General features: G+C 35.1%; 1 protein-coding gene across 5 annotated transcripts in view; it reads right to left on the bottom strand.

The window, feature by feature from the left end:
• Positions 1-22,956, bottom strand: part of NR2C1 (nuclear receptor subfamily 2 group C member 1) — a 51,918-nt gene that overhangs the window by 10,452 nt on the left and 18,510 nt on the right. For 4 of the 5 annotated variants that reach the window (XM_027071075.2, XM_027071068.2, XM_015070475.3 and 1 more), the window contains 8 exons: positions 22,500-22,679; positions 21,328-21,475; positions 21,095-21,185; positions 17,655-17,839; positions 15,760-15,925; positions 9,164-9,285; positions 2,849-2,988; positions 906-1,043 (listed from right to left, as the gene is read on the bottom strand). In XM_027071075.2, the coding sequence (XP_026926876.1) occupies positions 906-1,043; positions 2,849-2,988; positions 9,164-9,285; positions 15,760-15,925; positions 17,655-17,839; positions 21,095-21,185; positions 21,328-21,475; positions 22,500-22,679 (1,170 nt within the window). The remainder of the gene's footprint in view (positions 1-905; positions 1,044-2,848; positions 2,989-9,163; positions 9,286-15,759; positions 15,926-17,654; positions 17,840-21,094; positions 21,186-21,327; positions 21,476-22,499; positions 22,680-22,956) is intronic. The other variant, XM_027071074.2, reaches the window with a different exon arrangement.

The raw sequence follows: 22,956 nt of genomic DNA on the forward strand, positions 1-22,956 counted from the left end.
AATCACTGAGTGTAAAAAGCAGGTTTTCTCAGATAATTTTATTATGATGCACAGGAACAGAAATACATACCAAAATAAAAAACAGAGTCTAAAAGAACAGTCAATTTTCCTTATTCAGAAATTGATCATTGAACTTACTGTCATTTTACCATATGTGAAAGCTACAAACTGTCAGGAAAACAGGAGACATTTTTCTACCTGTTGGTAACTCTAATCAGATGTTTAGAAGTTTAACCCATTAACAAAACAATACTCATCTTTCATTTGCCTATTAGCGATGCCTAGCAAAATATGCCGAAGAATTCAAATGCTGATGTGACCATAACTATGTCATTTCGATGATTTCTTCAACTTTCTTTCTCATACTTAGATAAATGTCTAACATCCATAAAATTCACTGATTTAAAGTGTATAATTCAATAGTTTTTAGTATATTCACAGTTACGCAACCATCATCCCAAAACATTTAGAACACTTTAGATTTTTTTACCCCAAAAGAAACTCTGTGCCTGTTAGTAGTCACTTTCCATGCTCCTCGCTCCTTAGTCCCTGGTAACCACCAATCTATTTTATGTCTCTACAGACTTGCTTATTCTAGACATTTCATAGAAATGGAGTCTCATAAAATGTGATCTTTTGTAGCTGGCCTCTTTCACTTAGGATACTGTTTTCAACCATGGTGTAGCATGTATCAGAATTTCATTCATTTTAATGGCGCAATGATATTCTGCTGTATGTGGATATGTAGATGTTACATTTTGTTTATTCATTTGTTGATGGACACTTGGGCTGTTTCCACTTTAACTGCATCATTTTACATTCCCATCAGCAACGTATGAGGGTTCCCATTTCCCCATACCCCCAGCCACTGTATGGTAAATAAGAAGTAAATGTTTACGTAGTACCTGGACTGAAGAGTACTATTGCCTTCAGGTAGGCATATTCATATCCATCAATGCAGAGTTTAACCATGCTGTTGCAGAACTCCTGTAGTTTAAAGATGTGCTCCATCAATAATTTTCTTCTTTCTGTTGACATTTTATCTTTAATTAAAAACAGACAAAAGCTTCTAGTTTTTGGCTAAAATGTATATCTATTTTTACCCAAGACATTTCCTTCTCAATAATTTCCAGTTTTGAATACAGCTAATCTATAAATGTTTAAAATTCTGTATCACTGCAAAGATGAAACTAATTTATGATCTTCAGATAGTGCTCATTCAAGAAAAAAACAAGCTGTTAGTAAACAAAACAAAAACCTGAACAAATTTAGTGTTTCCTTTCAAGATACATCTTTGAGAAGATAAGCTGTAAAGATAATCTCCTGAAAAACTGGCCTACAAGACTCAGATTTTGATAACAAGATTTAATTTAAGCTTAGAGTTTTTAAAAGTTACCAACACTACTAAAGTAGAAACAAACACTTAGCAAAAAACACTACCAAGACCAAAAGAAAAGCTGAATAGTTTTATAAGAACTTTTAAAATGCATAGTGTTTAAAACACATCTGATTAGTCAACCATAGCTTTAGTGAAGGTAGGCTGTGTGTAACTCATTACAAATTCATGAGAAACGAATTAAGACCAGGAGTCCATAAGTAAGATAGGAATGTAGTGCTACCTTCTAGCAGGATCTACTGTTGATGACATTAAGGTGATTTTTCTGCCCTCAACCAGGAAATGGAAGATGACTTAAAAATAATGTATGGGAATGCAAGCTGCTGCAGCCACTCTGGAAAACAGTATGGAGGTTCCTCAAAAAACTAAAAATAGAACTACCCTACGACCCAGCAATTGCACTACTAGGCATTTATCCATGGGATACAGGTGTGCTGTTTTGAAGGGACACATGCACCCCCATGTTTATAGCAGAACTATCAACAACAGCCAAAGTATGGAAAGAGCCCAAATGTCCATCGATGGATGAATGGATAAAGACAATGTGGCATATATATATATATACAATGGAGTATTACTCGGCAATCAAAAAGAATGAAATCTTGCCATTTGCAACTATGTGGATGGAACTGGAGGGTATTATGCTAAGTGAAATTAGTCAGGGAAAGACAAAAACCATATGACTTCACTCATATGAGGACTTTAAGAGACAAAACAGATGAACATAAGGGAGGGGAAACAAAAATAATATAAAAACAGGGAGGGGGACAAAACAGAAGAGACTCATAAATATGGAGAACAAACTGAGGGTTACTGGAGGGGTTGTGGGAGGGGGGATGGGCTAAATGGGTAAGGGGCACTAAGGAATCTACTCCTGAAATCATTGTTGCACTATATGCTAATTTGGATGTAAATTTTAAAAACTAAAAAATAAAAATTAAGAAACAAAAAGTACACACACACAAAAGAGTTGGCACTCAAAAAAAATAAGTAAATAAAAATAATGTAAAACATGCTAAGGAAATATCACATGACTCCCAATTTGTAAATTATTCCTGAATTCAAAAAGCAGTTCTTCCCATTTGAGGATGGGGCATGCTTGTGGTTAGTCACAAGCCAACCTGAAGTTAAACATTTGTAAATCAATGACTGCCTATCTCCTCAAATAAATGAAAGCTGTAATCATCTTGGCATCAAGAAAAGGAGAGTCAAGATTGTTCTGGGACTGTTTAAGTGAGAGAATATATCCCAATGAACAATTTTGTTGTGCTCTGATTTGAAGATATTTTTGGGTGATTAATGGATGAATTTATCAAAATGTAGAAATTATCTCAAGCAAAAAGGGTGCTGGTACCTAAAACATTAATCAGATATTTAACTTCTACTTTATAAAACTGATGCTCTCCCCTCCTCTTATCTCCTAGCAAAGGAAATAAATAAAATGCTCCTTACCTTGCTGAAGGCTACCATGAAGACAATTGACAAACGTTGCTAATATAGTTGCCACGTTCATCACTTGCCAGCACTGGGCAAGACCAAGAGTAAAAAGTTCATTCCAATAAGCTTTCACCAAAGATATGCTATTTTCTTGCCTATTAAAACAAACACAACACATATCAGATATTAATATGTATTTTATAAACTTTACAACTGATTCATCTATTTAAAAATAAAATATTACTTAACTAAAATTATTCTAGAAGGACCAATTGGGCATGGACCTGGTCAATTCTGTCTTATATAATGAATAGCAACTGATGAGGAAGGCTTGTAAATTTAAATATTAGCTAGCTTACTAATTAATCAGCCAGTTTATAAGAACAGTTGTAGGTAGTATTGCAAACTAAAAGTTAGGGCTTTAATCCCACATTTCATGGAAACAGATGGAATATAGATTATTTTAAAAAATATTAAAAGCAAAAGCATACATTTAAAAACTCTCCCAAGTTTTCTTTTGGTTTAAATTCAGGTAAGTGCTTTTTTTATGTAAGGGTAACTAGAATGATTTGATGATAGGTAAGCAACCAACTTCCTGGGAGAAATGGTTTGTTCTGTATGTTTCAGATAGGATATTAGTATCCCTATAAATGAGATACCTAGGGGTGCTTGCTCATGCTCTGTCTCTCAAAAATAAATAAATGTTAAAAATTTTTTTATTTTTAATTTAGTTTTATTTATTTAAAAACAAAATTTTTTTAGTGTTTGTTTTTTTTTAATTTATTTTTGAGACAGAGAGAGACAGAGCATGAACAGGGGAGGGGCAGAGAGAGGGGGAGACACAGAATGGAAGCAGGCTCCAGGCTCTGAGCCATCAGCCCAGAGCCCGACGCGGGGCTCAAACTCACGGACTGCGAGATCGTGACCTGAGCTGAAGGACGCTCAACCGACTGAGCCACCCAGGCGCCCCTTTTAGTGTTTATTTGTGGGAGAGAGACAGAGTGTGAGTGGGGGAGGAGCAGAGAGAGAGAGGGAGACAAAGAATCGGAAAGCAGGCTCCAGGCTCTGAACTGTCAGCACAGAGCCCGACGCGGGGCTCAAACTCATAAACCACAAGATCATGACCTGAGCCAAAGTTGGACGCTTACTGACTGAGCCACCCAGGTGCCCCCCAACTGCAACTTTTTTTTAAAATGAGATAACGAGGATTTTACTAGGAATAATGAAAATAAGGTCCTTTCCTGAACTTCTGAATAAGAAATTTCAAGAGCATGAGGGAGTAGAAAAAAATACTAGAATAGAAGTCAACCAAGGTTTTTAAACCTACATCATCCACTGATTATCCATTTGAAATCTGGCTAATGAGAGTCTCAGGTCTCAGCTGCTTAATTATATAAAATGAAGAGACACTGTATGTCCTATATACCCTGCTCAGTTACTACAAGATGCAAACTTAAGAGTTAGGTGAGTAGGGCATAAAATAAAGTATATGCCAGGTAGTATTCAAGGCACTGGAAAAATAGCAATACATAGGATGGATTAAGTCTGCCTCCACGAAAAAGATAAACATAGTAAAGAAATATTATTTCCCATATTTTATATAAATATTATACACACATGCATACAGTTATACACACATTAAGTTAGTTTCAGGTAATAAAAATTCTCCATTACTATAATAGGATGATGCATCAAAAAATGGGGAGTGTTCAGATAAGGTGGCTAGAGAAGGTCTGTCTGAAGGGCTGACATGTGAGTAGAGAAAGCTGGGAAAGAACTTAAAAAACAAAAACATGTAGGGCAGTGCCAATTTGTTTTGCAAATCAAAATTTATTTGAAAGTGAAGTTTAAATAAAAAGAAAATCAGTATTTTCAAATGTCCATATAAAAAATGTAAAATTTCAATCTTAAAATCGAACAAAATAAAAGAGAACAAAATACTATTTTCATGTATCAGAAAACAAGAATAAAAATCCAGAATTGAGGAGGGTGTGAGAAAATAAGAATTCATTCTCACACAAGCACTGCTGATGTATTAACTGGCTCAACATCTTTTTGGGGCACAATTTAATAGTACCTATCTTTCAAAAAAATAGAACCTATTCTTCTATGGGTTCAGCAACCTCTTCGACTCAGCAACTCCTTTTGTAAGAACATATTTTATAGAACTACTCGAAGTAGGCAAAAGTATACATACAATGCAACAATGCTTATTGTAGCAGTGGATAGAATAACAAAGAAAACTAGCAAGAACCTAAATGTCTACTAATAAGGAATAAGTATGTAAATAATAAATCCTGTAAAAGGGAATACTAGGCAACCACTAAGAATAAATTTACGTGTTGACATAGGAAGAAATCCATCATCTAAGTGTAAAAAGAAAGGCAAAGAATATGATATGTAAGTATATATATGATTATTATTTCCGCACGGAAAAGATGTGGTAGGATGCCAAACTGTTAATATTGGGGTTAGTTATCTCTGGAGAATGAAATTTTACTTTATGTTTCTATACTCCAGTATTTATTTTTTTGTTCATTTATTGATTTTGAGAGAGGGAGAGAATCCCAACCAGGCTCTGTGCTAACAGCACAGAGCCTGACATGAGGCTTGATCTTGATCCCACGAACCATGACATTATGACCTGAGCTGAAATCAAGAGTCTGATGTTTAACCAACAGAGCTACCCAGGCACCCCCTCAAGTTTTATCTTTATTTATTTATTTTTTAAATATTTATTTTGTGAGAGAGTGCATGTGGGGGAGGGGCAGAAAGACAGGGAGAGAATCCCAAGCAGGCTCTGTGCTCTCAGCAGAGCCCAATAGGGGGGTTGATCCCACATGCCATGTGGAGTTGGATGCTTAACTGACTGAGTCACCAAGTGCGCCTGATTCTGAAGTTTCCAAGAGGAACAGTTAACCAAAGTAATTAGTGGACACACGAAAGGAAAATGAATACAGCCAACAGACCAAAAAAAAAAAAAAAAAAAAAAATCAAAGCTCTTACTGGCCTGTGCTACACCTAGTACTAAGAAAGTACTTTGACATTGTCGTAGGAGATTCAGAGAAAAGGTTAAGGAGTAACTTTGTAGAGGGTGAGGAATAACAAAATTGTTTTGAATACCTTAAGGGAAAAATGATGAAAAGTGGCAATTGAGAAATAAGCCACATTATTTTGTTTCCAAAGGAAAAGTAAAAGAGCTAAATATGGAGATTAATTCTGCAAAGATATCTATATTTACATCTTCATCTAAAACAAAACCCAAAATATCCTTGTAATATAGTTAGCCATGCTTTTCAAATACGTTTTCAGAAAGTTCATTAGGAAAGGAAAACAGCAAGTCCTCTTTAAAAGGAAGGTTCCTGAAAGAACGATGGAAAATGAGCACTGATAATCTACTTTGCAGCAGTACTGCAAAGTACTGGGTCAGGTAATTTACATTCATCATTCTCAGCTAAGTAGCCTATCCAGCAAGAAAGCATTTCTGCTTCTAATTTACAGATGTAGAAATGGAGCTGTTAATTAAGTAGCAAAGCTAGCAGATAAATAAATTCAGCATTTGAACCCAGGTGTTCAGGTGTTCAAAGTCTATGTTTTTGTGTAATTCACAACAAATTTTAGCAAGTAAGATGCTAAAGTGCAATTTCACAGTAGACTCCCTATTTACAGCTAATATTTTGTGATGGTAAGGGCATGTTTGCTGTCAACTTTCTTCAGTTAAAAACAAATGATTATTATAATCACATAATAGTACCTATTTTCAAAACATCTTTCTTTTGAAAAGCAAAAGGAGCTGGACAGAAGTAATTAATGTATCAGGTACACCGAAAGCAATGCCCGTGTTGATAAATAAAAACACTAGGTTGCATAACAGTAAGTGGGTCAACTTCTTTTACAAATAGGTAGAGGTACTTGTCTCTAACTATTGTACTATACTGTTAAGTTCATTAAAATATGTACATAGTACTCATAATTAGAGATCAGATCATCGTTTACACTATTTATTTTGATAAAGTAACAGGACTTTGGAAGTCACTTATGCCCGGGGCTAACATAACCATTTGTCTTCTTCACAAATAAACCCAAGGCATTGCACTTTACCTAGCAGCATTTGTTTGAAAGGAAGGCATGGTCCTTAGAGAAAAGTAGTCAGTGATAGGGCAATAGAGCTGGTTTTAAACCCCCAGCCATAGTAAACATTACTTTGTTTCAGTGGGATTTAAAAAGATTCAACTTTAAGGCTCAGCATTTAATGGAAGGTTTCTTGAGTTATTCAGCAAATAACATCTCCTATAGCAAATAGTGATGGTTTAGAACTTTTGGTTATATGACAAGAATCTAGGTAGACGGGACTGCTGACAAATCATGCCAAGTGCCCATAACTGAACCTACTACTGTGTAGTCATCTAAATTATGCAGACAGAAGTGAAAAACAACTGAATTCCTGTAAGTACTGAGACTTCAAATCTTGTAACAGAAAAGTAATATCCTTGTAAAGCATAAAGTACTATAAAATACAAACAGTATTAACCACCTACTGTTTAAGATTCTTGAAACTACTGTTCCCTTCCATTCAAGTAAGTTATCAACACAAACTCAACTTTTAGAAAATGATTAATGTTGCTTATCTGTTTCTGTCTGTATAATTAGGGCTTTGTTTCCAAATTTTGTCTATAAATAAAAATGCAACGAATGTCAGTTTCTAGGAGATTCAGAGTAGCGTTTATTACCACACAAGAGGATTTTCCACCATTAGTACCTAGCCTTCTTCCATCTGATTAAATCAAATTACAAATTATCCAGATGCGTATAGTTAAGAGTTTCTGTAGCAATTAATGGCCTCAAATACTATACCAATGGTTAATTTTAATTGCAAGGAATCCTGTGGCTGTTACATTGAAACCAATTTTCAGTACAGGTCACAGGGAAATGTGGCTGCCAATATAAAATTGTATTATGATTGGAAATCTCAGGCTTTATTTTTGGTTTCTTTAACATTTGGAGAATGTTTCCATAGGATAATCAAACTTAATACAGAAGTACTTAAGATCAACAGTGTTATAAGATCAATGGTGTTATGTGTAAATTTATATATTTTAATTTTTTGTTAAAAAAGACTGAAGTAATTCTGAAAACTCTGTTATTTTGAGAGAAAGGGCTAACAATAGTTTTAAAGGTTAACCATTTAAATCCGGCTTTCAATCTATGTAATTGTATTAGTTAAGTACTGTGATTTAACTTATGGTATATCCAACACTAAATTATAAACCAAATTATGGTGGGGTTTCTATGTATGCTTTTTTTTTTTAAATCTTTATTTATTTTTGAGAGAGAGCTTGTGAGCAGGGGAGGAGCAGAGAGAGAGAGGGAGACACAGAATTGGAAGCAGGCTCCAGGCTCCAAGCTGTCAGCACAGAGCCCGACGCGGGGCTCAAACTCATGAGATGTGAGATCATGACCTGAGCTGAAGTTGGACGCCCAAACGACTGAGCCACCCAGGTGCCCCTCTATGTATGTTTTTTAAAGTCATGACTGAGATATGCTTCTTAGTTATATTAAAAAATATTCTTTAAGAATAAAGGATGGGAAGTCATTGCTCCTATTTGGCAAATGGGAGAACAGATGTATAGGATATGAAAGTGTATCGTTTGCGAAATCATATTGGTGAGTAAGGTCCTGTGACTAGAAAAACACTTTTTTAACTATGAGCTTATTTTTCCATGGTCTCTTTGTCTCTTCATACTAGTTACTTTAAAGCAATCTAAATAAGCCTGGCAAATTTTAGGTAATATTGATGGAATACAGATTATTGATATGTTCCTCAGTGGTAGGTACTTCTAAATTATCAGAGTGGTACTATGGGGTTTACATTTTCTTCCCCTTCCCCACTTTTTGTAACCACAGTTGGAAAACAACTTTTTCTACTTTTAAACATATACACTGTGTGCAAGTTTCAGCTCCTTATTAACATGCCTGAGATGAACACTAAACAGGGGGTGGGAGGGAAACAACAGCCCAAGACATACCTACAGCCTCCCAATCTTCAGGTCAAAGATGGCCTATTTCAAATGCTGGCCATGATTTATCAGCTCCACTGCACACATTTCATTTGAATTATTAACTCAAATTATGAAACATGGATACCGTTCCTACATAAAAAATAATATAATACTAATTGCCATAATTTGTCATATAAATAACAAAACTTTAAGTTATAATGTTATACCATTTTCTTCCTTTAATGCAAATCCATCCAATAAAAAAGTTCTTGCTTAGTGTATATTTGTACTATAAAACCACATTTATACTCAAGGACTTTAAAACACTTACCCTAGAGCCTGGAAGGAAGGAATCGAAAGTGCCCAATGCATTGATAAGAACAGCAGTCTGGAAGCAGACTCCCCAATGTAGTGCACATTCAGGTACTCAGGCATAGGAGAAGGCATGGTGAGCTAGCGTGAACAGGGACTGAGGTAAATGATCTTATGACAGTTCTAAATTATAATTTCTTTGAAAAATATAAACATATCACATAAGTTTGATATAGTCACCAAAGGCAAATCTTGAAATAATCCAAGTCACTGAATTTTACAGCTAAAAATTAGGATTTAGAATGAGTAGATCATAGCTGCTAACAAAGCAATATTTAGACAAGCAGAATCCTACTTAATATCAATTGTGATATTCTTCGGTTGTGTTTTTATTAAAAAAATTTTTTTTAATGTTTATTTTTGAGAGAGAGGGACAGAGTGTGAGCAGGGGAGGGGCAGAGAGAGGGAAACACAGAATCCCAAGCAGGCTTCAGGCTCTGAGCTATCAGCACAGAGCCTGACATCCTGACGTGGAGCTCGAACTCATGAACCGCAAGATCATGACCTGAGCAGAAGTCGGACGCTTAACTGACTAAGCCACCCAGGCGCCCTTCTGGTTGCGTTTTTAAAAGTTACTTTTTGTCTTGGTCTAACAATGTGCTTTTTTTTTTTTTTCTCTTCCTTTATTAATAATGATATACCACAAATTCAGTTGAATGAGCAATCTTGTATGTTAAATATTCCTTTCATTCAGGCTGTGGGGAATAACAAATTTAAATCTTACACAATCAGGAGAATAATAAGTGAACTGGGCCTGCTGGTGCCATCTGGGCAGTGCCTACTCCCAGATAAAGGGCAAGCTGTGACTCGAATTCCATACACTGAAAACATATGTCAGTTTGGGCTAAAGACTGCCTGCTCTATTTTTCAAAGAGCAGGTTCTGTGTGAAATCTCCCCACTTAATAACTACAGGTAAAACAAAATGTGTCTGTGGCTATAATACAGTCAGTTTGTACTGCTGACCTCAGGTAGTGATTTTATTTTATTTTTTAAAGTTTATTTATTTATCAGAGAGAGAAAGAGAGCGAGTGAGAGTGCATGAGCAGGGGAGGGGCACAGAGAAGAGGGAGAGAGAGAATCCCACGCAGGCCCTGCACTGATAGTGCATGACCTGAGCCAAAGTCAGATGCTTAACCAACTGAGCCACCCAGGTGCCCCTCAGGTAGTTATTTTAAATGCACGCCAACTGTAGAAAATAAAGATCCCACATTAAAACACTTCTAGGGGTGCCTGGGTGGCTCAGTCGGTTAGGCATCTGACTTCGGCTCAGGTCATGACCTCACGGTCTGTAAGTTCGAGCCCTGCGTCAGGCTCTGTGCTGGCAGCTCAGAGCCTGGAGCCTACTTCAGATTCTGTGTCTCCCTCTCTCTCTGACCCTCCCCCATTCATGCTCTGTCTCTCTCTCTCTGTCTCAAAAATAAACGTTAAAAACACACACACATTTAAAACACTTCTAAAAGTATTTTTGAAAATCTTGTTAAAGAGCACTTTTGGGGCTCCTGGGTCACTCAGTTGAGTGTCTGACTCTTGATCTTGATTCAGGTCATGATCTCACGGTTTGTGGGTTCAAGCCCCATGTCAGGTTCCGTGCTGACAGTACAGAGAATGCTTGGGATTCACTCTCTCCCTCTCTCTCTGCTCCTTCCCCACTAGGGCTCTCTCAAAATAAACTTAGAAAAAAAAAAGAGCACTTTCACTGCTATAAATGAAATGTAATTTCACCCATAAGAAACACTAACCTAAATTTCTATTACTAAGGAAAATCCTCTATGCTATAGACAGTCTACTCTGTAGACAATTAAAATTAGTGAGATAAACTGAGATGTAATAGCATTGAAAAAAAATACCTCACAGACATCTAAGTAGAAACAACTGTGAAACAGTCTCTAGATGACCCAATATATGTTAAAGAGAGAGGGACAGTGTGTGTGTGTGTGCACATACATACATATGTATATACACAAAGGACAGGAGGAAATCTACCACACACTTAACAGTGGCTACCCTGGCAGGGGTGGGGTAGGTGGATGTACCCATATGTATTTTTCTGGGGAATGGATATATAACTTTAATCAGATTCTCAAAGTTGTCTGTGATCACAAATGATCAAAAAGTTTTCATTAAAATGATATAAAAGTTCTCCATTTTTATAAAAATGTAAAAATATGAACTGCCTTTGTTTATTAGTATCAACAATTGTCTTACCTATTTATAAATGGTGCCAACTAATAAAACAAGAGAAATTAACAGTTGAAATTCTATGCATGGGAAGAATGAATTCATGTATGTATGTATGTATGCATGTCTGTCTGTCTGTATTTATTAAAAAAATATTTTAAAGTAATCTCTATACCCAACATGGGGCTCAAACTCACAACCTTGAGATCAAGAATTGCATGCTCCATTGACTGAGTCAGCCAGGAACCCCAAGAATATTTTTTAAATGCTTGAGAAATGTTTACTGGAGTAGTCAATTAAAATGCCATTATTTAAGACAATTCTTAAGAGAACTGTAGGCAAGCAGATATTAAACATTTTAAATGTAATTATTAGGATGCAACTGTTTCTACACATAAGTATATAAAACACAAACTGGGAACTATCATACCTTTTCAGAATTGCCCAAGGTGATTGGGGGGGAAAAAGCCTGAAAGATTAGGGGAATTACCAATGTTTACTAGTTTTAGGGGGGGAGGTGTAAGATGCAAAACAGTAATTGTTTAAACAAAACAAATAAATTAAAATCACTTTAAAAAAGGTAAAATAGTTACAGTATTAAAATTAGATATAAGGGCTAAAAGATACAGATGTACCTCGATTAATACAATAGTGGTGGTAATGTTGAGAATTTTCTGTGCTTTAATCAGAAAATTGAAATCATTTGCAATATAAACTAGAGGAATTCACTATTTAAAGTACTGCCATGTTGTGTCATAAAGAGAAGACATATCTTATATCTGTTTCACATACTTAATTTTCTTAAAGCAAGATATACCTCTAGCATTATGAATCAGTCAGTTATGGCTGAAGAAACAAGAATTTATTTGACAAGTCTTTTAAATTGCAAAGACAAAGATATCTTCCTCTATATAGAGAAGATAAGTTTCTACTACAAAGATGTTAAAGAGATTCCCAAAAATGCCTGTGAAATTTTAGGTTTATAAATGAATCATACACATTGAATTTATTCACATTTAATATATTGAGATGATTTTTAAAAGTGTTGACATCAACTAGGCTACTCATTTTAGAAGTTCCTTGTCTACAATTATCTTTCTAGTAGTTTCTGTAATTCTGATAATAGGCTAAATGATAGCTTTTAAAACATCGTTTGAATTGAGTTAGGAGATCTGAATTCTACTTCTCAGCAGTCACTAATTAGTTGTGTGACCCTGGATTACACATTATAATATTATAATTCAGCAACCACTCACTGAGATCTTGACAACCCCAAGATCAAGAGTCACATACTCTACCAAGTGAGCCAGCCAGGCACCCCAACTGAGATTTCATTGTGAGGTACGAAGTTAAGTGCTCAAGTCTCAATATAAGAATAAAATGGAAACAAAATGAGCTATAGAAAGGGCTAAAAAGGGGATGGCACGCCTAAGAAATGACAGGCAACAGAATCAGAATGTGGAACGTCCTAAAATGTCATGAGCTTGGCTCTCAAACGGGTAATGGGAAGCTAAAGAAGGCTTGCTGGGTAGCAGAGTAACATAACCGGATTGATTTTTAACACACATCACTTTGCTACCAGGGCACAGGACAAGATGAAGAGACTGGAAGCAGAAATATTACTGTAACAGTTTAAGTAAGAAATTTTAAAAGGCCTTGAAATATGGTGATAAAAATGAAGAGGAAGGGAGAAATTAAAACAAAAGAATAGTTAGGATTCAACTAGGGAATGGAGGGGAGTAGGATGGGGGGGGGGGGGAGAATGATGATGACTCCTAAACATCAAACATGGTGACCAGAAGGATTGTGATTTTCATACTGAGATGATACAGAGCAGAGAACAGTTTTGAAAATCACCTACCTCTGCCTCACACACTTATTTCTAACTGCAAATTCTATCCACCTTGATTCTTTGTGTAATCACAATGCAAGAATCAAGAATAAAGTACACGAGGGGCGCCTGGGTGGCTTGGTCGGTTGGGCGTCCGACTTCGGCTCAGGTCATGATCTCAGTCTGTGAGTTCGAGCCCCGCGTCGGGCTCTGTGCTGACAGCTCAGAGCCTGGAGCCTGTTTCAGATTCTGTGTCTCCCTCTCTCTCTGCCCCTCCCCTGTTCATGCTCTGTCTCTCTCTGTCTCAAAAATAAATAAATGTTAAAAAAATAAAAAAAATAAAAAAAAAAAGAATAAAGTACACGAAATCACACCAAAAACTGAGTTTAATAAAAATGTTAAATATTTCTATAGTCTTAGATTCTCTGGAACCAAAATCCAAGTTGCATTATTAGACTATTTCTCCTTTCTGTTTTGATTGCTTTGAATAAGACTCTGAAAACCTCCAAATCGTTTTTCATTCACAAAATGACAATAAAAATCCGAACCTTCACAAGGGACTGTGGTCAAATTTAACAATGCACACATAAAAGCACGCTGCAAACTACACAGTACATAAAAATGCAAGTCAGGAACAAAATGTTACTTAGCCCAGATATTAAGAGATTAAGTGAGTTTCTGATTACAGATGTCAGGTTTTGAAACTCATGACCATAAAACCTCAATGAGAAAGCCAACCATGACAAAGTGCTGAGCTGGGAAGTGTGGGAAAACGGAAAATCTGCAAACAAGACTTTCACAAAGTCTGCAAACAAGAATCAGAGAAAAAAGGAGCTGTTTTTTGTCTGGGGAGCAAGAAATTTCACAGTGCTTATTCTGAGGATACTGAGCACAGCAGGTCAAAAACTGCACAGAAAAAAACCGATTCTGGAGAGAGGAAAAAAAAGTTCTAATTTGCCTAATTTGTCTGTCCATATCAAATATTTGAAAGAAAAATTTTGAGGACCAACAACAGTAAAAAAAGGACTACTTCTACATTTCTATAAACTTTTTCCTTGTAATCTTCCTCCTTTTACCCACCCTTTCTTCCCATTTAAATCCAAAGGTAGAAAATAAAACTAAGATGACAAAAGCAGGTATTTTATTTAGAGTAAGAGAGAGCAATGGGGGGGGGGGGGAAGCCTGGGTGGCTCAGTTGCTTAGGCATCAGATCCTTGATCTCAGCTCACTTCATTATCTCATGGTTTGTGAGATGGAGCTCCAAGTCAGGCTCTGTGCTGACAGCGTGGAGCCTGCTCTCTCTCTCAAAAAAAAAAAAAAAAAAAAAAAAGAGCAATGTGGAAAAAATCAGTTTTGCTTTGCTCCACCTTTGTCCATAGCTCCTACCATAATTTTTTAAGGATAGCATTGATTATTCCTATTGTAATTTTTAATAGTCCCCATAAAAAGTTTTTGTTTACAGTACAAATAAAGCATTTCTAATTTTTTTCATATAGATTATCTTTGGTAAAATTTTACATGAAGATTGGTTTCACTGATGTTTTACTGATTATATAAAGTTACAGCAATTATCAAGTCACTGTGAGTTTTCTCTGTGGCTATTTCTAACCAAATCAAATTTTATAAATGTAAATTTTAAAATATGCAGTTTTAGCCAATGGTAGATTTTTGTTATTTCTACCAGTCACACAAACATTTATTTGATAACTGTGTATATTTTCATTAGAAATCCATGGAAATTTATAATCTACAGTAAAGTTGGTAGCAATTTCTTTCAGATATTCCAGGACTTGCTATGACTGCTTTAAATCACTTTGCATATGATTTTCTAACAGTACTCATAGCTAGTAAAGATAAAGAATGGTTAAAATGGAGGGATCAAAACATCAAGATCTTAATGTAGGGCCTCAATGGTTAGTATTGCTATAGCTGTAGTCCCAACATTATTTGCATGACAAATCAAACACTACAAAATTATTTTCTAACATTCTACATGTATTGTTTCCATCCTACATGTATTTAGGAGAGTAAAAAAGGAACTACAAATGTACCTCCTCCAAAATGGTTAAAAGCCAAAAGTTAAAATGTGTTAACTAATTTTTACCTTCTTAAAATAATACTGAAAGCTAGCTAATTGGGGCAATACATAATAATGGAGTTCTCTCCGGGTCTTACATATGGCTTTGCACTAAAGTAGTAGGAGGTGGGCACTGAACAAAACCAGGGTATTCAATACATCATGAATGACAATACTAGTGTTAACAACAACAGCAACATCCAAAATTTATGTCTAAATGTTCTAAAACCTAGCTCTTATAGACTTAAAATCATGAAACGATATTATAACCATGATTTATAAACAGGATGCTTTAATGAGCTATTATTTTATATAGTCAGATGTGTATGTTTTAGCTGCTATTCTGAATTTTATCAGGAATATTTCTGACTTTAAAAGCACAACAAATATACTTTGATTTTTGAAAGGAAGATTAAAATCAAAATGGTAACACAACATAAAAATTACATAAAAAATATATGGAAATACCCTGAAAGCTACGTGTGAATCGCTGAGAAGTGGCCCCTCTTTTTCGATGTAATTTATGTTTGAGTCTCCGGCAATTAGGTGTACGCTTCCTTCCATGCCTTCTACTGCGTTCTGACAGGCTGTGCTCTCTCCAGGATTCAATGCTTTTGCAAGAGTATCAAATGCCCTGTAAGGAAACATCACATGCTGTGAGCTTGGCCAATCTCCACAATAAAATAAAAATTCTACATAAAATTCTGGAATTAAGATTTAGGCCTTAAAAAAATAGTTTAGAAAACAAACCTTTGGAGTAGCACTGAGTACTCTATTTCAGTGATAGCTATGACTGTCTCCAAAAGCAACAAATTAAACTTCAATATATATACTATGAAAAACTATATTAATGTATTATCAGAGAACTAAAGTCTTTAAGAAATCTTATGTAATTATGAGGAAAAACCCTTATACTTTGGTCTAAAAATATGCTTTTATGTTATATGTTATGTTACACATTTGATAGTACAAGATATTAGCCCGTTTACAGTACTTACAGAAGTTATTTAGAAAGAACAAGGGCAAGAACTTATGTCAACTTTACTATATTCTACACGACACAAAGTTAGATTTTATTTAAAAATTCAGAGAATATTTTAAAATTGTGTTAACACAGCTACATCTGAACTGTAAGAATTTGAGATTACGATGGCAAATAATGAACTAATGTTAGCAAATAATTACTTAAAATAGCCCTCCATATTTTTCAACGAGAGTCCTTTTAGAGTTTCTTGAGATTTCAGGTTCAACAAAGTACTTCTTGAGACTCTTAAGTGCAATTTCCTCTACATTTACATAACGAGCAGTGTAAAAAAGCCTGAAGAGATCTGGGTTCTACATCTCATGTATTAATATCAAGAGAATGAAAACCAGAATTCTGATACAAGTTTCCTGAAGCGTAACTTAAAATTGTAGTTTATTCAATGAAGTCATTTATTTATTTATTTTTAAGTAAGCTCCATGCCCAGAGTGGAGTTCAATGCAGGGCCTGAACTCACAACTCTGAGATCAAGACCTGAGTCACCCACGCACCCCTCAATCAAGTCTTTTAAATCTATTTTCATCATTAGAAAGTGGTGGGGAAAATGAACATGACTGCCTGGGGTAAGACAAATGTTTAAATACACAGAAAATAAAATAACTGAAATGTCAGACCCAGATTATCATCTTTAGTAAGAGAAAAATTCCTAAATTTTAGGATTACATTTCTAATCTTATAATATTCATTTACTGCTCATTATTTAGAATGCAACCTGCTAGATAACATTTTACACTGAATGTAGTTCATTCAGTTAAAACTTACTATGCTTTAAATTTTCTAAGTCTAATAGAAATATCTGTTTTCTGAAACTTCTGTAAACAGTATTCAACATAAAAATATTGTGGGGTGCCTGGGGAGCTCAGTCCATTAAGTGCCCGACTCCCGTCTTCAGCTCAGGTCATGACCTCGTGGTTCGTGAGTCTGAGCCCCACATTGGGCTCCATGCTGACAGTGCGGAGCCTGCTTGGGATTCTCTCTCTCCTCTCTCTGCCTATCTCTTCCTCTCAAAATAAATAAATAGACTTAAAGAAAAACATAAAAATACTGTAAGAAATACTAATAATTAAGATCAAAACAGGGGCACCTGGGTGGCTCAGTCGGTTGGGCGTCCGACTTCGGCTCAGGTCATGATCTCGCGGTCCGTGAGTTCGAGCCCCGCATCGGGTTCTGGGCTGACAGCTCAGAGCCTGGAGCCTGTTTCAGATTCTGTGTCTCCCTCTCTCTCTGACCCTCCCCTGCTCATGCTCTGTCTCTCTCTGTCTCAAAAATAAATAAATGTTAAAAAAAAAAAATGTTTTTAAAAGATCAAAACAGACCTTACCTTGAAACATCACCATTAGTCTGCATTTCTTGATGAAATCCACACAAAGAAGTATCACCATTACTTAAGCTTTCAATCATAGATATTTCATTACTATTCTGAGAAAGATCTTTACTTTTTCCAAGGTTTGCTAATGATGTAACCACACTGGCCAATGTACTTAAGTCTCCCTGACATGATTCAGCCTTAAAAAAACAAAAAACAAAAAACAAAAAAAAAAAAAAGATTAAAATCTGCAAACTGGTATTGGTGAACATTTGAGTCTGAAATACCCAATTCTAGATTATAAAGTGCCAAAAGTAAAGAACTCTAATTAAGATGAATGAAACCTAGAAAGTAAAACCAAAGAGCTTTGAGGTTTTAGAAACTTTTGAGGAAAATATAAATTTAAAAACATCAGGTACATTCCCTAGGAAATGTTTATACACAAAAATTACATTAAAACCAAAAACTGTACTTAATGACTAATCTATTCACATCAACAATCCCTTCCTCTGTAAAAGGATATTAGATGATCTTTTAAGTTCTTTTTAGTATTAAAATTCTGACAATTTCCAGAATTTAAACTATACAAACAAAAATTGTATAGAATGTATTAAAATTATTACTGAAAAGAGAAAAAAAAGTAAATGTATTATTGAACAGAATTCCTAGAATACCAACTATTACCAGCCACTTTGTTAAATGTGTTAAATACCAGGGACCAGGTAGGTGAAAAATCTCTTTACTAAGATAATATTGGCTTTTGGTATACATTGCATATTTTCCCATTTGTCTTTAGTTTTTATTTCTGTTAATGATGTATATATTCTTTATTCACTAATTAGCTATAATTATTTTGTCAAAAAGAATTTTCTTTCCTTAACTCTTTGACTATCCAGAGATATAATTTCTGTACGAAAAGCAGGTAAGTGCTTGATTGTTCTTCCTTTTATCAATTTTTAGAGCAATGAATCAATGCCCTTAGTAACCTCTAATGGTGACAGATGAATTTTAAGTATCATTTTAAATTCAGAGATTTTTATATATTTGCTATGTTTAAATGCATTATTTTTTCCAGTGTTCAAATTATCCCATCCTAACCTAATGAGAGTCCTTTCAATTGCCTTCTATGGCCTATTGACAGAATCCTTTAATGAAATTTTAATTCTTCTTTTATGGTTTTTAGTTTTAGTGTTTTAATCCTAAGAAAAGACAGGTTTCCTTGATGTTTCATGTTATATCAATTCTTTATGTAAAATTGATTTTGGTGAACAGAATGACACAATTTTTGTGTTCCCTAAATTAATGATGGTCCCAGAATCATTCAGAGTAACCTACCAGTTGCAGAGTTCTTAAATGGTTACTACTCATATATGTATTTTATTTAAACCTCAAAACAACCCTGTGAAATAGGAATCATCATCCCTTTATTACAGACAAGAAGAATTATCCATGGTCACTCCAGTCTGATGGAGAAGACTATGCTCTAACCACTGTTCCAGGCTTCTTAGAACATAAGTAAAAAGAGTTAACATTTTTAAGTGTTTTTTCAACTAAAACTTCAACAATTATACATTCTCTTGTATTTCATTACATGTCTATCGAGCTAGATTTTTAAGTTTTTGCCACTGAAGACTCTTAGGCAATGTGAAAAGACCTCATCTTGTGACTTGCCGGTTTTGAGACTGCTTGTCAGAAACTTCTCACAGAAGGTTGTTATTACAATTTTAATACAAAGACATACAGAGAAGTAGTGTCTGGGCAAATAGTAATTTCTCAACAAAACTTAGTTCCCTTCTTCTCCTAAAAGAGTTAATCATGTCAGTGCAATGGTAACTACCATCCTAAGCTTGAATCAGGTGCACAAGGCTAAGTGCAAAATACATGGTAAAAGGCCAAATCTCCCCAGTCAGTAACAACATGCTACAAACCCCAACCTGTAAGGTCGACACTCCTATTGGCCCTATTTTACAGATGAGGAAGGAAAGTAAAACACTGAGAGGTCAAATAACTTGCCCAAGGTTATGCACCTACTAAGTGGCAGATGAAATTTGATTCTAGAGCTCAAGTATGAAGAGTGCCTTTAAAGTATCAAATAATAAAGGGGCCCCTAGGTGGCTCAGTCAGTTAAGCGTCTGACTTTGGCTTAGGTTCTGATCTCCTGGCTTGCAGGTTGGAGCCCGGGTGTTGGGAGTCTGTGCTGACAGCAGGGAGCCTGGAGCCTGCTCCGTCCTGTCTCCCTCTCTCCGTCCTGTCTCCCTCTCTCCGTGCCCCCTCCTGCGCTCAGGCCCTGAACTCTCTCAAAAGTAAATGAATGTTTAAAAAAAAATTTTGATACTTTTTAGTATCAAACAACAAATGTATGATAAATCTGGCCATAATTAGGATGACCAGATCACATTACAGGCTGAGAGAAATACTAGTCGTAGGCTCCCTAAAATCTGTTTATAGACATGAGTCTTCAGGAGAAATTTTTGATTTTTGTTCTCAGAAGGGTTTCTGAACACTACAGAAACTCTACATGTTCCATCTAAATACACAAACTTTTTTTCCTTTAGACCTCTTGCTCAATAAAGAGGTGTCCCAACCTCTAAGAGAACCCAGATAACTTAGATATATAATGAGTGCTCTTGGACTTCTATTCCTACTCTTGACTCAAGTCAATGTTTTGAATAACGCGTGCTAGAAATTTCCCTTTACTTGAAATATTTTAAGTATTTTGTTACTATAAAATCTATAGGGCAACATAAAAGGAGTATTACGAATTTTGTACTTAATATAAATTATTCTTCTGAGGCTTTCTATTTCAAGGTGAAAGAAGCCTAGAAGACTTTTGTCTGTCACTCTCACATTGAAGCTGTACTTGTCCTCCTAGAATAATGAACATTTCTACCGATAGTTATTCGTATACGAGGACCCACAAAATGGAGGCCATACTGGTCACAAATCTAAACCCAAGTCAGCATGCACATATAGGAAACACCTGTCAAGGAAACCTAACATACACCACGATACATCAACATACATCACGATCTTGCAACTCTGCCAAGTTAGCTCTCCTCACCCTAGAAAACAAGACCCACTAGCCTTAGTAGGAAACCTTCAACTTCCTAGGCAATAAGGCCATTTCCACATTCTGCTTCTAATGCTCTGTAAAACTCATTCTTGTCCAAAATCCCTTGGCAAGAGTGCTCCACTGTTTATGAGGCACTGTGCTCTGCTGATCTATGGATTCTTTTGCCTTGAATAAAGGCATCAAACTTGTTCCTAAATTGTTTTAGTTTTGTCATTTGACACTATCAAATAGTTGATAATTTATGTTAAAAAAAAAAAAACAATTTGTAATAGGGAATATTTAAGACCAGATCAACTGACCAAATTAATGGAAATTAAGAAAAGGAAAAAATATTAAAAGCTTAAAAAAAATTTAAGCTTTAAATTAATTGCACTACACACACCTTATCTGGTGTCATCAGCACAGTTGACTCAGTTTTTATTCCAGACTGGTGAATATTCACAAACATTCCTGAATCTAACAGTCCTGCTGACCTGTAACAAACAAGTATAAATTTTAGCCTTAGTTTCACTGGGAAGAAAAACAAATGACCAGCTACTTAATGTGGTTGTTTTGTGTGTGTGTGTGTTTGGTTTTTTTTTTTGTTTTTTGTTTTTTTTTTTTTTTTTACTATACCTTGCAGTTTCACTATCTGTTACAAAAGTTGGAGTTGCAGCTAATGGGCTTCGAAGGTCTTTTCGGATGTAGATTTTTTCTGTTGAAGCGGCACAGTTGGAAGATTTTTCTCGAGATACTTCAATGGGTTTTCTTTCACACTGAACAGCTACAAAAATGCATTAAACTATTACATCACAATGCAGAATTTATAGGCAATTTTAAATGTAACCTTTCGGTCAGCAATTCTGCTCATGGGAGACAGTTACCATAACTGAACTCTAAAGACAATCATAATCTTTAGAAATTCTTTCCAAGCCCAACAAAGTTGCTTCAGAATAGTAATTTGCATCTCTCATTCTCTTTTCTCTTCCTGATCCAGCTGTGGTAGAAATGTAGAGAAACTCTTATTTTTTAAAAGCTCACTGTCAAGAAGGAAAAACTAAAGTCAGGAGTCTCTCACCTATCTATATGAGAGTTAAAAATATTTAATTAAAAACAAGACTAATAGAGAGCCACAAAAGACTAAAATTAAATCTTATTTTAGTTAAGGGCAGGGAGATTTTTGAGAACTAATTCAACTGTTTAATCTTAATTTATAAAATATAGGTAATATATTTCACTTATTTATAGGAATTTTATTTCATAATACCTAAGAGACAGTATAATGTAGTTGTTAAATGTATATTTTCTGAGGGAAAAAACTGCCAAGATTCAGATCCAAGTTTTGCCACTTATTAGTTGTGTGACCTTGGGCAAGTTATTAAATCTGTTTACTCTGATCAAATGTAAAATGCGTAACAGTCGTACGTACTGCAGAGAGTTCTGCTATGAGAATACATAAGTTAACTCATATGTTATACACAGAGTTAGGCATGGTAGGAGCTCAATCAATATCAGCTATACCTTTTATCATTTTAGGAGTTTAATCAAAAGCTAGACTGGTATCTAGTTAGTTGTGCTTTTTTTTAAAAAAAAACCGTATTCAAACATACATACATACATGCAAAGCGGATAGGAACTCAACATCTGTTGAACGAATAAATATTACATGCATATGTACACATTTCTATGTTGTTAGTTGGAAAACTAAATGAAAAAGCACATATATTTGACATACTGTGTTAATTTTGACATACTTCTAGTTTGCCTGAATCCTTAAAATTATTCTCTCCTTTAAAGCTAATACATACAGTCTTGTCTCATTCCAAACGCAATACATCTCTGTAACCTGCAGTATTGACAGCGATTTCGATGGTGTTTATTAATAATACAGTCCTTTGATCCTCGACATGAATAAACTAAATTTTTTCGGATGCTTCTTTTAAAAAATCCTTTGCAGCCTTCACAGGTTACTGCTCCATAATGACGCCCTAGAAACAAGATGTTTAAGAAAACACAAAAGTCACATATTTTAGAACAGAAATGGAAGTAAGCCGATTTCTTCCCTTTAAGTAACAATATATGTGATGAGAGAGAGATTTTTGAGTTTCTGACATGAAAAAAAAATTTTAAGGAGTTACTAAACAGAATGAAACCACCATATTCTTTGATAAATATATTAACCAGTATGAATTTTTAATTTTGGTATTTTTTTAAGTTTATTTATTTTGAGAGAGAGAGAAAAGAGAGCATGAGTGGGGTAAAGGC

This window comes from Acinonyx jubatus, chromosome B4, assembly GCF_027475565.1.
Source record: "Acinonyx jubatus isolate Ajub_Pintada_27869175 chromosome B4, VMU_Ajub_asm_v1.0, whole genome shotgun sequence".
Classification (NCBI taxonomy): Eukaryota; Metazoa; Chordata; class Mammalia; order Carnivora; family Felidae; genus Acinonyx; species Acinonyx jubatus.